The sequence below is a fragment of the Salvelinus fontinalis genome, chromosome 34, assembly GCF_029448725.1.
Source record: "Salvelinus fontinalis isolate EN_2023a chromosome 34, ASM2944872v1, whole genome shotgun sequence".
Lineage (NCBI taxonomy): Eukaryota > Metazoa > Chordata > Actinopteri > Salmoniformes > Salmonidae > Salvelinus > Salvelinus fontinalis.
This window is the reverse complement of record NC_074698.1, coordinates 35,869,432-35,883,270: the sequence shown is the minus strand read 5'-3', so window position 1 is coordinate 35,883,270 and position 13,839 is coordinate 35,869,432. Positions and strand designations below refer to the sequence as shown.

The window sequence follows — 13,839 nt, the reverse complement described above, 5'->3', positions numbered from 1 at the left end:
CGGGGCTGTAGTGGAGCAGGTACCAACAAACTAACATGGTCCAAGCACACCAAGACAGTCGTGAAGAGGGCATTCCCCCTCAGGAGACTGAAAAGATTTGGCATGGGTCCTCAGATCCTCAAAAGGTTTTACAGCTACACCATCGAGAGCATCCTGACGGTTGCATCACTGCCGCCTCCCCCCCTCACTACGCTTCTGCTACTCTGTTATTATCTATGCATAGCCACTTTAATAACTCTACCTACATGTACATAATTACCTCAATTACCCTGACACCGGGGCTCCCGCACATTGACACATTGACTCTGTACCGGGAACCCCCTGTATATTATTTACTGCTGCTCTTTAATTATTTGTTATTCTTATCTATTACTTTTTAAAACATGTTTTCTTAAAACTGCATTGTTGGGCTTGTAAGTAAGAAATTCACTGTAAGGTCTACCTACACCTGTTGTACTCGGCGCATGTGACAAATAAAATTGGATTTGATTTGAACCCGTCCAGTTGGTGGCGGCAATACACCTTTTTGGGTTGTAGTCCGCCATGAAACCCACAGAAGAAGAAGAATGGCTTCCCCTGAAACGCATGATGATTCTACGCACAGCAATTAGCTTGTCACCCAGCTAGAATGTTCTAGTATCGTTACAGTCTTGTACAGTATTATAGGGCAGCGAAATAAAAACCAACTTTAGCATTGTGACAGTCGGAGTTTTGAACAAACAGGCAAGTATATGAGACCTAAGTAAAAAGAGCAGCCCAGCTACGTCAAACTGCCTGACATGTTGTTTACTGTGCTAACAGTAGCTAGTACGATAGCTTTCTTTCTGGCTTTGTAGCCTACCCAAGACCTTTGCTGTAGCTCTCAAAATAGCTAAACCTACCCGGCAGCTGTTTTTCTGTATGTGCTTGATATTTATGTGACAACTTTCATAGCCAACAACTTGCTCGCGGTTAGCTAGGCCTAGTATCAGGGATAAAATGTCCTATTTTTCAATACTTACCTAGCTAACGTTAGTTACAACCACTTTAATACCAAATCGGGCTATGGTTAGTTGATTCATTTGAGAATGGAATGTGTCAGGGGTCAGGAACTTGCGTCTCTTTACATGCCGCGTAGCTGCTTCCCGGAGATCTAGCTAAAATTAGTCATTCAAGTTATCAATAGACTATAGCATAATACTGATCGTATGTCAGAATTCGTAGAGCAGATTGGAACTCTAATTGCAATTAATTGAACGTTACCAAATGCATAGGTTGATTTCACTTTCTGACCACAATTCAGTACCAAATTTGGGGTACTGTAATAATACATTGACAAACAAGTTCTGGAATAATTTCACCCATTTTTCAAATCAGCACAGAGCATCATGGCAGAAGACCAACGCAACAGGAGACATCCCCAAAACCTCCAGGGTGTCCTTCGATTGGCTGTGGAGGCTGGCTCTGCTGCAGATGGACCTGCCCTCCCTGAACCCATGTCAGAGGAGGTAATGGTCCTTCCTAGTCACCTCCCAGGTCGTCTTCATTACAGAGGACTGTGTGGATTAGCAGATCTCACAACAACTTGTTACATTGACTACCAATTGTACATTGACCGTAATGTCACTTTTGTTACAGAGGAAAGAATGGTTGAAAGGAGCTCTTGCGGAAGTGGCCAAAGGACAGAACAGCGAGGTGGAACAGATGAAGGAGTGTATGCGTGTTATGCTGAGAGATGGAGGGTGTGAGAGGGGGAGAGAGGGAGAGGAGGAAGGAGAGGATGAAGAGGGGGAGACAGAAGGGGCACTGGAGTTTCTCTCAGAGCTGTGTGAGAACCTAGACAATGCCAGAGGTGAGACATGCCAAGCAACAGGTGCTGATGTAAAGAAATTACACTTCAGCTTGTGACCCAAATGAAAGATTCCACTGTCTTTGATGGACCCTAGTTAAAACAATATCAAATTAAACTTTAAGTTGCTGTAGTTTTATACATTGCATTCGGAAAGTATTCAGACCCCTTGACCTTTTTTCACATTTTGTTACATTATTCTAAAATGGATTAAACTATGTACAATACCCCATAATGACAAAGCAAAAAAACTGAAATATCACATTTACATAAATATTCAGACACTTTACTCAGTACTTTGTTTAATCACCTTTAACAGCGATTACTACATCGTCTGCTTGGGTATGACGCTACAAGCTTGGTACACCTGTATTGGGGAGTTTCTCCCTTCTTTGCAGAACCTCTCAAGCTCTGTCAGGTTGCATGGGGAGTGTCGCTGCACAGCTATTTTCAGGTCTCCAGAGATGTTCAATCGGGTTTAAGTCCGGACTCTGGTTGGCCACTCAAAGACTTTCAGAGACTTGTCCCGAAGCCACTCCTGCGTTGTCTTGCCTGTGTGCTTAGGGTCGTTGTCCTGTTGGAAGGTGAACCTTCGCCCCAGTCTGAGGTCCTGGGTGCTCTGGAGGAGGTTTTCATCAATGATCTCTCTGTACTTTGCGCCGTTCATCTTTCCCTCAGTCCTGACTGATCTCCCAGTCCCTGCCGCTGAAAAACATCCCCACAGCATGATGCTGCCACCACCATGCTTCACTGTTGGGATGGTGCCAGGTTTCCTCCAGATGTGATGCTTGGCATTCAGCCCAAGGAGTTCAATATTGGTTTCATCAGACTAGATAATCTTACTTCTCATGGTCTGAGAGTCTTTATGTGCCTTTTGGCAAACGCTAAGCGGGCCTTCACTCCTTTTACTGAGGTGTGGCTTCTGTCTGGCAACTCTACCATAAAGGCCTGATTGGTGGAGTGCTTCAGAGATGGTTGTCCTTCTGGAAGGTTCTCCCATCTTCACAGAGGAACTGGAGCTCTGTCAGAGTGACCATCGGGTTCTTGGTCACCTCCCTGACCAAGGCGCTTCTACCCTAATTGCTCTGTTTGGCCGGACGGCCAGCTCTAGGAAGAATCTTGGTGGTTCCAAACTTCTTCCATTTTAAGAATGATGGAGGCCACTGTTCTTGGGGACCTTCAATGCTGCAGACATTTTTTGGTGCACTTCCCCAGATCTGTGCTTTGACACAATTCTGTCTCGGAGCTCTATGGACAATTCCTTAATTCTCATAGCTTGGTTTTTGCTCTGACACGCACTGTCAACTGCGGGACCTTTATATAGACAGGTGTGTGCTTTTCCAAATCATGTCCAATCAATTAAATTTTCCACAGGTGGACTCCAAGTTGTAGAAACATCTCAAGGAATATCAATGGAAACAGGATGCACCTGAGCTCAATTTCGAGTCTCATAGCAAAGGGTCTGAATACATATGTAAATAAGGTATTTCTGTTTATTCTTTTTAATATATTTGCAAACATTTCTAAAAACCTGTTTACTCTTTATCATTATGGGGTATTGTATGTGATGAAAAACATTTTTAATACATTTTTGAGTAAGGCTGTAATGTAACAAAATGTGTAAAAAGTTGAGGGGTCTGAATACTTTACTAATGCACTGTATATTACTGTATATTACTGATATTCCAGTAAAGACAGATCAACATGGACATGAATGACAAGTTATATTCATTAATAATAATAATACTGTGTCCATTGTAATGTCTCGTCTGTCTGTGTGTCAGACCTGATGACCCTGGGTGGGTTGGACCTGTGTATGTCGCAGTGCTTGAACCATCCTCAGGGCAGCGTGAGGTGGCGTGGTGCCCAGCTCATCGCCTCCTGTGCCCAGAACATGCCCGAAGTGCAGTGCCACTTGCTCAGCAAGGGGGCGCTATCCAAACTGCTGCAGCTGACTGACTCAGATCCCCACCCCACCGTTCGAGTGAAGGCCCTCTACGCTGTCTCCTGTAAGTGTTGACACTTGGCAACAATATTGCTAATATATCCTGTTCCTCTCGGATCTAAATGAAGTTCCACTGGCCTGGGTGTTGCTGATAAGAGTTTATTTAGATTTGAGCAGCAGTGAAGTACCACACAGTAACTCTTTCTCTCTCCATCAGGTCTGGTGCGTGAGCAGGAAGTAGGTCTCAGGGCCTTCCTGTCTCACGATGGCTTCTCTGTGCTGATGAGAGGCATGCAGTCTGACAACGAGAAACTGAGGACCAAGTCGTCTTTCTTACTCCTCAACCTGCTCACAGTCCACCCAGAGCATAAAGGTTTGTGTGTGACTAACAGAGACTCAGTCTGACAGCGAGACTCTGTTTGCTGCTGTGTGTTGTCATTGGTAGTGTCTATAGAGAGTATCATGCTTTGTGTCCCCCGATCTAAGAAATGATTTGAACTGGGTTATTTGGATCATAACTAAAGAAATGTGTGTCCTTGTGTGGCAATGTACTATCTCTCCCTGTCTCAGATACAGTTCTCTCCATGGGTATGGTGCAACAGCTGGTGTCCGTTCTACGCACGCCTCACTCCTCCTTCCACGAGCATGTGCTCGGCGCCCTCTGCTGGTAATACATGGGAACACACAAAGAGAAAATGGCTTGGAACTTGCAATGTCTTCTCAATAGAGCTTCAATAAAACAAATCTCTCTGTCTGTAGCCTGGTGGAGGAGAGTCCTCTGGGTCTGAGGGACTGTCAGAGCCCCACCTTGGGGCTGGAGGAGATGCTCAACCAGCGGGCTGAGGATCTGCAGGGGAGAGGGGAGTGTCAGGTTGGTATTGCTACACACTTTTCTCCACTCTTCTCCTTCTTTCACTTCCCATGTGACCCAAGAACCTCTCAAAGGCACAGTTTGTGCATATATTATGACATTTTGTGAAGTTTTTGGTCTTCGGCGAGGGTTCGGATGTTCTTGCACTTTTTTCTCGAGTCAAACTGAATTTCGGTAGCAGAAGTCTACGCCCCTTCGTCAGTCATTGGTCAACGGTAGGGATTCTTAAATTAAGTATTTATCATTCAACGACAGACACTCGTTCACATGCACATTTTTTTAGTTTAGAAATACTGCACCAAACATCTTAACAAGATGTAAAATTGCGCGACTAAACGTCAAAAGTAATGACATTTTTTGAGTTATCTTAGATGAATTCAGACTATTTTGAGGAAGTGTATACTGGCTACAGCATCTCAATATGGACAAACGCTACTGTTGCCGCTTTTTTCTCGTTTTTCAAGCAAATGTCTTTGAAGGGAGGATGCAGCACACTCGTTTGGCTAGGAGCCAGCCTTACTACCATCCCTCTGTCACTCCCCATGTGTCTAATACCATCCCTCTGTCACTCCCCATGTGTCTCCTCTCCATCTCTCTAATACCGTCCCTCTGTCACTCCCCATGTGTCTCCTCTCCATCTCTCTAATACCATCCCTCTGTCACTCCCCGTGTGTCTAATACCATCCCTCTGTCACTCCCTGTGTGTCTAATACCATCCCTCTGTCACTCCCCGTGTGTCTAATACCATCCCTCTGTCACTCCCCGTGTGTCTAATACCATCCCTCTGTCACTCCCCGTGTGTCTAATACCATCCCTCTGTCACTCCCCGTGTGTCTAATACCATCCCTCTGTCACCCCCCCATGTCTCTAATACCATCCCTCTGTCACTCCCCGTGTGTCTAATACCATCCCTCTGTCACCCCCCCCATGTGTCTAATACCATCCCTCTGTCACTCCCCGTGTGTCTAATACCATCCCTCTGTCACCCCCCCATGTCTCTAATACCATCCCTCTGTCACTCCCCATGTGTCTAATACCATCCCTCTGTCACTCCCCATGTCTCTAATACCATCCCTCTGTCACTCCCCGTGTGTCTAATACCATCCCTCTGTCACTCCCCGTGTGTCTAATACCATCCCTCTGTCACTCCCCGTGTGTCTAATACCATCCCTCTGTCACTCCCCGTGTGTCTAATACCATCCCTCTGTCACTCCCCGTGTGTCTAATACCATCCCTCTGTCACTCCCCATGTGTCTAATACCATCCCTCTGTCACTCCCCGTGTGTCTAATACCATCCCTCTGTCACTCCCCGTGTGTCTAATACCATCCCTCTGTCACTCCCCGTGTGTCTAATACCATCCCTCTGTCACTCCCCGTGTGTCTAATACCATCCCTCTGTCACTCCCCCATGTCTCTAATACCATCCCTCTGTCACTACCCGTGTGTCTAATACCATCCCTCTGTCACTCCCCGTGTGTCTAATACCATCCCTCTGTCACTCCCCATGCCTTACTACCATCCCTCTGTCACTCCCCATGTCTCTAATACCATCCCTCTGTCACTCCCCATGTCTCTAATACCATCCCTCTGTCACTACCCGTGTGTCTAATACCATCCCTCTGTCACTACCCGTGTGTCTAATACCATCCCTCTGTCACTACCCGTGTGTCTAATACCATCCCTCTGTCACTACCCGTGTGTCTAATACCATCCCTCTGTCACTCCCCGTGTGTCTAATACCATCCCTCTGTCACTCCCCATGTGTCTAATACCATCCCTCTGTCACTCCCCATGTGTCTAATACCATCCCTCTGTCACTCCCCATGTGTCTAATACCATCCCTCTGTCACTCCCCATGTGTCTAATACCATCCCTCTGTCACTCCCCATGTGTCTAATACCGTCCCTCTGTCACTCCCCATGTGTCTAATACCGTCCCTCTGTCACTCCCCATGTGTCTAATACCATCCCTCTGTCACTCCCCATGTGTCTAATACCATCCCTCTGTCACTCCCCATGTCTCTAATACCATCCCTCTGTCACTCCCCATGTGTCTAATACCATCCCTCTGTCACCCCCCCATGTCTCTAATACCATCCCTCTGTCACTACCCGTGTGTCTAATACCATCCCTCTGTCACTCCCCGTGTGTCTAATACCATCCCTCTGTCACTCCCCGTGTGTCTAATACCATCCCTCTGTCACTCCCCATGCCTTACTACCATCCCTCTGTCACTCCCCATGTCTCTAATACCATCCCTCTGTCACTCCCCATGTCTCTAATACCATCCCTCTGTCACTCCCCATGTGTCTAATACCATCCCTCTGTCACTCCCCATGTCTCTAATACCATCCCTCTGTCACTCCCCATGTCTCTAATACCATCCCTCTGTCACTCCCCATGTCTCTAATACCATCCCTCTGTCACTACCCGTGTGTCTAATACCATCCCTCTGTCACTCCCCGTGTGTCTAATACCATCCCTCTGTCACTCCCCGTGTGTCTAATACCATCCCTCTGTCACTCCCCGTGTGTCTAATACCATCCCTCTGTCACTCCCCATGCCTTACTACCATCCCTCTGTCACTCCCCATGTCTCTAATACCATCCCTCTGTCACTCCCCATGTCTCTAATACCATCCCTCTGTCACTCCCCATGTGTCTAATACCATCCCTCTGTCACTCCCCATGTCTCTAATACCATCCCTCTGTCACTCCCCATGTCTCTAATACCATCCCTCTGTCACTCCCCATGTCTCTAATACCATCCCTCTGTCACTCCCCGTGTGTCTAATACCATCCCTCTGTCACTCCCCGTGTCTCTAATACCATCCCTCTGTCACTCCCCGTGTCTCTAATACCATCCCTCTGTCACTCCCCGTGTCTCTAATACCATCCCTCTGTCACTCCCCATGTCTCTAATACCATCCCTCTGTCACTCCCCGTGTGTCTAATACCATCCCTCTGTCACTCCCCGTGTCTCTAATACCATCCCTCTGTCACTCCCCGTGTGTCTAATACCATCCCTCTGTCACTCCCCGTGTCTCTAATACCATCCCTCTGTCACTCCCCGTGTGTCTAATACCATCCCTCTGTCACCCCCCCCATGTGTCTAATACCATCCCTCTGTCACTCCCCGTGTGTCTAATACCATCCCTCTGTCACCCCCCCATGTCTCTAATACCATCCCTCTGTCACTCCCCATGTGTCTAATACCATCCCTCTGTCACTCCCCATGTCTCTAATACCATCCCTCTGTCACTCCCCGTGTGTCTAATACCATCCCTCTGTCACTCCCCGTGTGTCTAATACCATCCCTCTGTCACTCCCCGTGTGTCTAATACCATCCCTCTGTCACTCCCCGTGTGTCTAATACCATCCCTCTGTCACTCCCCGTGTGTCTAATACCATCCCTCTGTCACTCCCCGTGTGTCTAATACCATCCCTCTGTCACTCCCCGTGTGTCTAATACCATCCCTCTGTCACTCCCCGTGTGTCTAATACCATCCCTCTGTCACTCCCCATGTCTCTAATACCATCCCTCTGTCACTCCCCATGTGTCTAATACCATCCCTCTGTCACCCCCCCATGTCTCTAATACCATCCCTCTGTCACTACCCGTGTGTCTAATACCATCCCTCTGTCACTCCCCGTGTGTCTAATACCATCCCTCTGTCACTCCCCATGCCTTACTACCATCCCTCTGTCACTCCCCATGTCTCTAATACCATCCCTCTGTCACTCCCCATGTCTCTAATACCATCCCTCTGTCACTACCCGTGTGTCTAATACCATCCCTCTGTCACTACCCGTGTGTCTAATACCATCCCTCTGTCACTACCCGTGTGTCTAATACCATCCCTCTGTCACTACCCGTGTGTCTAATACCATCCCTCTGTCACTCCCCGTGTGTCTAATACCATCCCTCTGTCACTCCCCATGTGTCTAATACCATCCCTCTGTCACTCCCCATGTGTCTAATACCATCCCTCTGTCACTCCCCATGTGTCTAATACCATCCCTCTGTCACTCCCCATGTGTCTAATACCATCCCTCTGTCACTCCCCATGTGTCTAATACCGTCCCTCTGTCACTCCCCATGTGTCTAATACCGTCCCTCTGTCACTCCCCATGTGTCTAATACCATCCCTCTGTCACTCCCCATGTGTCTAATACCATCCCTCTGTCACTCCCCATGTCTCTAATACCATCCCTCTGTCACTCCCCATGTGTCTAATACCATCCCTCTGTCACCCCCCCATGTCTCTAATACCATCCCTCTGTCACTACCCGTGTGTCTAATACCATCCCTCTGTCACTCCCCGTGTGTCTAATACCATCCCTCTGTCACTCCCCGTGTGTCTAATACCATCCCTCTGTCACTCCCCGTGTGTCTAATACCATCCCTCTGTCACTCCCCATGCCTTACTACCATCCCTCTGTCACTCCCCATGTCTCTAATACCATCCCTCTGTCACTCCCCATGTCTCTAATACCATCCCTCTGTCACTCCCCATGTGTCTAATACCATCCCTCTGTCACTCCCCATGTCTCTAATACCATCCCTCTGTCACTCCCCATGTCTCTAATACCATCCCTCTGTCACTCCCCATGTCTCTAATACCATCCCTCTGTCACTCCCCGTGTGTCTAATACCATCCCTCTGTCACTCCCCGTGTCTCTAATACCATCCCTCTGTCACTCCCCGTGTCTCTAATACCATCCCTCTGTCACTCCCCGTGTCTCTAATACCATCCCTCTGTCACTCCCCATGTCTCTAATACCATCCCTCTGTCACTCCCCGTGTGTCTAATACCATCCCTCTGTCACTCCCCGTGTCTCTAATACCATCCCTCTGTCACTCCCCGTGTGTCTAATACCATCCCTCTGTCACTCCCCGTGTCTCTAATACCATCCCTCTGTCACTACCCGTGTCTCTAATACCATCCCTCTGTCACTCCCTGTGTCTCTAATACCATCCCTCTGTCACTCCCTGTGTCTCTAATACCATCCCTCTGTCACTCCCCATGTGTCTAATACCATCCCTCTGTCACTCCCCATGTCTCTAATACCATCCCTCTGTCACTCCCCATGCCTTACTACCATCCCTCTGTCACTCCCCATGTGTCTAATACCATCCCTCTGTCACTCCCCATGTGTCTAATACCATCCCTCTGTCACTCCCCATGTCTCTAATACCATCCCTCTGTCACTCCCCATGTGTTTAATACCATCCCTCTGTCACCCCCCCATGTGTCTAATACCATCCCTCTGTCACTCCCCATGTCTCTAATACCATCCCTCTGTCACTCCCCGTGTGTCTAATACCATCCCTCTGTCACCCCCCCATGTGTCTAATACCATCCCTCAGTCACTCCCCATGTGTCTAATACCGTCCCTCTGTCACTCCCCATGTCTCCTCTCCATCTCTCTAATACCATCCCTCTGTCACTCCCCGTGTGTCTAATACCATCCCTCTGTCACTCCCCATGTCTCCTTTCCATCTCTCTAATACCATCCCTCTGTCACTCCCGTGTGTCTAATACCATCCCTCTGTCACTCCCTGTGTGTCTAATACCATCCCTCTGTCACTCCCCGTGTGTCTAATACCATCCCTCTGTCACTCCCCATGTCTCCTCTCCATCTCTCTAATACCATCCCTCAGTCACTCCCCATGTGTCTAATACCGTCCCTCTGTCACTCCCCATGTCTCCTCTCCATCTCTCTAGTACCATCCCTCTGTCACTCCCCGTGTGTCTAATAACATCCCTCTGTCACTCCCCATGTCTCCTCTCCATCTCTCTAATACCATCCCTCTGTCACTCCCCGTGTGTCTAATACCATCCCTCTGTCACTCCCTGTGTGTCTAATACCATCCCTCTGTCACTCCCCGTGTGTCTAATACCATCCCTCTGTCACTCCCCATGTCTCCTCTCCATCTCTCTAATACCATCCCTCTGTCACTCCCCGTGTGTCTAATACCATCCCTCTGTCACTCCCTGTGTGTCTAATACCATCCCTCTGTCACTCCCCGTGTGTCTAATACCATCCCACTGTCACTCCCCGTGTGTCTAATACCATCCCTCTGTCACTCCCCGTGTGTCTAATACCATCCCTCTGTCACTCCCCGTGTGTCTAATACCATCCCTCTGTCACTCCCCGTGTGTCTAATACCATCCCTCTGTCACTCCCCGTGTGTCTAATACCATCCCTCTGTCACTCCCCATGTCTCCTCTCCATCTCTCTAATACCATCCCTCTGTCACTCCCCATGTGTCTAATACCATCCCTCTGTCACTCCCCATGTGTCTCCTCTCCATCTCTCTAATACCATCCCTCTGTCACTCCCCATGTGTCTAATACCGTCCCTCTGTCACTCCCCATGTGTCTCCTCTCCATCTCTCTAATACCGTCCCTCGGTCACTCCCCATGTCTCCTCTCTCATCTCTCTAATACCGTCCCTCTGTCACTCCCCATGTGTCTCTTCTCCATCTCTCTAATACCGTCCCTCTGTCACTCCCCATGTGTCTCCTCTCTCCATCTCTCTAATACCGTCCTTCTGTCACTCCCCATGTCTCCTCTCCATCTCTCTAATACCGTCCCTCTGTCACTCCCCATGTGTCTCCTCTCCATCTCTCTAATACCGTCCCTCTGTCACTCCCCATGTCTCCTCTCCATCTCTCTAATACCGTCCCTCTGTCACTCCCCATGTGTCTCCTCTCCATCTCTCTAATACCGTCCCTCTGTCACTCCTCATGTGTCTCCTCTCCATCTCTATAATACTGTCCCTCTGTCACTCCCCATGTGTCTCCTCTCTCCATCTCTCTAATACCGTCCCTCTGTCACTCCCCATGTGTCTCCTCTCCATCTCTCTAATACCGTCCCTCTGTCACTCCCCATGTCTCCTCTCCATCTCTATTATACCGTCCCTCTGTCACTCCCCATGTGTCTCCTCTCTCCATCTCTCTAATACCGTCCCTCTGTCACTCCCCATGTGTCTCCTCTCTCCATCTCTCTAATACCGTCCCTCTGTCACTCCCCATGTCTCCTCTCTCCATCTCTCTAATACCGTCCCTCTGTCACTCCCCATGTCTCCTCTCTCATCTCTCTAATACCGTCCCTCTGTCACTCCCCATGTCTCCTCTCTCATCTCTCTAATACCGTCCCTCTGTCACTCCCCATGTGTCTCCTCTCCATCTCTCTAATACCGTCCCTCTGTCACTCCCCGTGGGTCTCCTCTCCATTTTTCTAATACCGTCCCTCTGTCACTCCCCGTGTGTCTAATACCATCCCTCTGTCACTCCCCATGTGTCTCCTCCCCATCTCTCTAATACCGTCCCTCTGTCACTCCCCGTGTGTCTCCTCTCCATTTTTCTAATACCGTCCCTCTGTCACTCCCCGTGTGTCTAATACCATCCCTCTGTCACTCCCCATGTGTCTCCTCTCCATCTCCCTAATACTATCCCTCTGTCACTCCCCATGTCTCCTCTCCATCTCCCTAATACCGTCCCTCTCACTCCCCATGTGTCTCCTCTCCATCTCTCTAATACTGTCCCTCTGTCACTCCCTGTGTGTCTAATACCATCCCTCTGTCACTCCCCATGTGTCTCCTCTCCCTCTCTCTAATACCATCCCTCTGTCACTCCCTGTGTGTCTAATACCATCCCTCTGTCACTCCCTGTGTGTCTCCTCTCCATCTCTCTAATACCGTCCCTCTGTCACTCCCCGTGTGTCTAATACCATCCCTCTGTCACTCCCCATGTGTCTCCTCTCCATCTCTCTAATACCATCCCTCTGTCACTCCCCATGTGTCTCCTCTCCCTCTCTCTAATACCGTCCCTCGGTCACTCCACGTGTGTCTAATACCATCCCTCTGTCACTCCCCGTGTGTCTCCTCTCCATCTCTCTAATACCGTTCCTCTGTCACTCCCCGTGTGTCTAATACCATCTCTCTAATACCGTCCCTCTGTCACTCCCCATGTCTCCTCTCTCCATCTCTCTAATACCGTCCCTCTGTCACTCCCCATGTGTCTCCTCTCCATCTCTCTAATACCGTCCCTCTGTCACTCCCCATGTGTCTCCTCTCCATCTCTCTAATACCGTCCCTCTGTCACTCCCCATGTGTCTCCTCTCCATCTCTCTATTACCGTCCCTCTGTCACTCCCCATGTGTCTCCTCTCCATCTCTCTAATACCGTCCCTCTGTCACTCCCCATGTGTCTCCTCTCCATCTCTCTCATACCGTCCCTCTGTCACTCCCCATGTGTCTCCTCTCCATCTCTCTAATACTGTCCCTCTGTCACTCCCCATCTCTCAAATCACCTTTTCATTCTTGCCCTCTTACTTTTCCCACCGGTCTTCTCCATCTCTCAAGGTGCATCGCTAATAACATGGAATAATGTATTGATCCCCCCCCCCCATCTTTTTCTATTTCTATTTTTATTGTTAGTTATTTGCCACACGGCTGCATCTTGTCCTGTTTCCTTGACAGAGTTCTCCTCTGCTCTCCTCCTTATAGGAAGAGTTGGAGTTCTGCAAGCGCTTGCGTTCTGCTTGTTTCTGCGGACGGAAACCTGACGACAGTGGAATGGATCGCTGAATCCTACTGGTCCTCCACTTCTCCTGCAGTGCTGTCATTGGCTAGGAGACATAGGAGGACATCCATTTAAAAAAAATGAACTCTCCTTGAGGAAAATATGCTGATGTGGTTTGTCCATCTAGACCCATGTTACAGGGCAGCTGGATCCAAGAGTGTAGCAGGCTTTAGAGAGCAGAGCGTGCTTCACTAATCACTCACCAGGCAACGCAGATTAACTTCAGCGAGCTCTTGTGTTCCAGTCACTTCTACCATGTCCAGTCTATATATCATTATGTATTGGATATACACCTGACTACTTCCTGCTGACCTCTTGCAAAAGAGGTTTCTAACTTCAAAGGTGTTTTCCTGGATGAATAAAGATATAATATTTTATTTTCCGATAGTACCGCAAGTCATTTCTGAACATTTATTCAGGTTCTCTGATCCTGCTTTGTGACGTACTCCCCCGTGTTGCTGTTATGCTGCTGAGGAAAACAGATTAGAGAAGCCTTGACCTTTGGATTCTGGGTGTGCCCAACAAAACCTCAGATTCCACACACAAAATATCAGATGTACCGTTTTAGTGGTAATGCTATTTTACAGCCCTGTCACCATTTATT

At 48.7% G+C, this 13,839-nt stretch overlaps 1 protein-coding gene across 3 annotated transcripts; it reads left to right on the top strand.

Annotated features, from left to right (window-relative positions):
- The first annotated feature begins 533 nt into the window (after window positions 1-533).
- On the top strand, window positions 534-13,612 carry LOC129834007 (hsp70-binding protein 1-like). 3 transcript variants are annotated; one of them, XM_055898826.1, is made up of 8 exons: window positions 534-723; window positions 1,362-1,487; window positions 1,618-1,831; window positions 3,613-3,837; window positions 3,991-4,146; window positions 4,344-4,440; window positions 4,533-4,644; window positions 13,160-13,612. In XM_055898826.1, the coding sequence occupies exons 2-8, from the start codon at window positions 1,368-1,370 to the stop codon at window positions 13,238-13,240; spliced, it is 1,005 nt and encodes a 334-aa protein (XP_055754801.1). In that variant the 5' UTR covers window positions 534-723; window positions 1,362-1,367; the 3' UTR covers window positions 13,241-13,612. The 3 variants fall into 3 exon arrangements, with proteins under 3 accessions (XP_055754801.1, XP_055754802.1, XP_055754800.1); XM_055898827.1 differs by having other exon boundaries at window positions 1,357-1,487; window positions 4,350-4,440; XM_055898825.1 differs by having other exon boundaries at window positions 535-723; window positions 1,357-1,487.
- The last annotated feature ends 227 nt before the right edge of the window (window positions 13,613-13,839 follow it).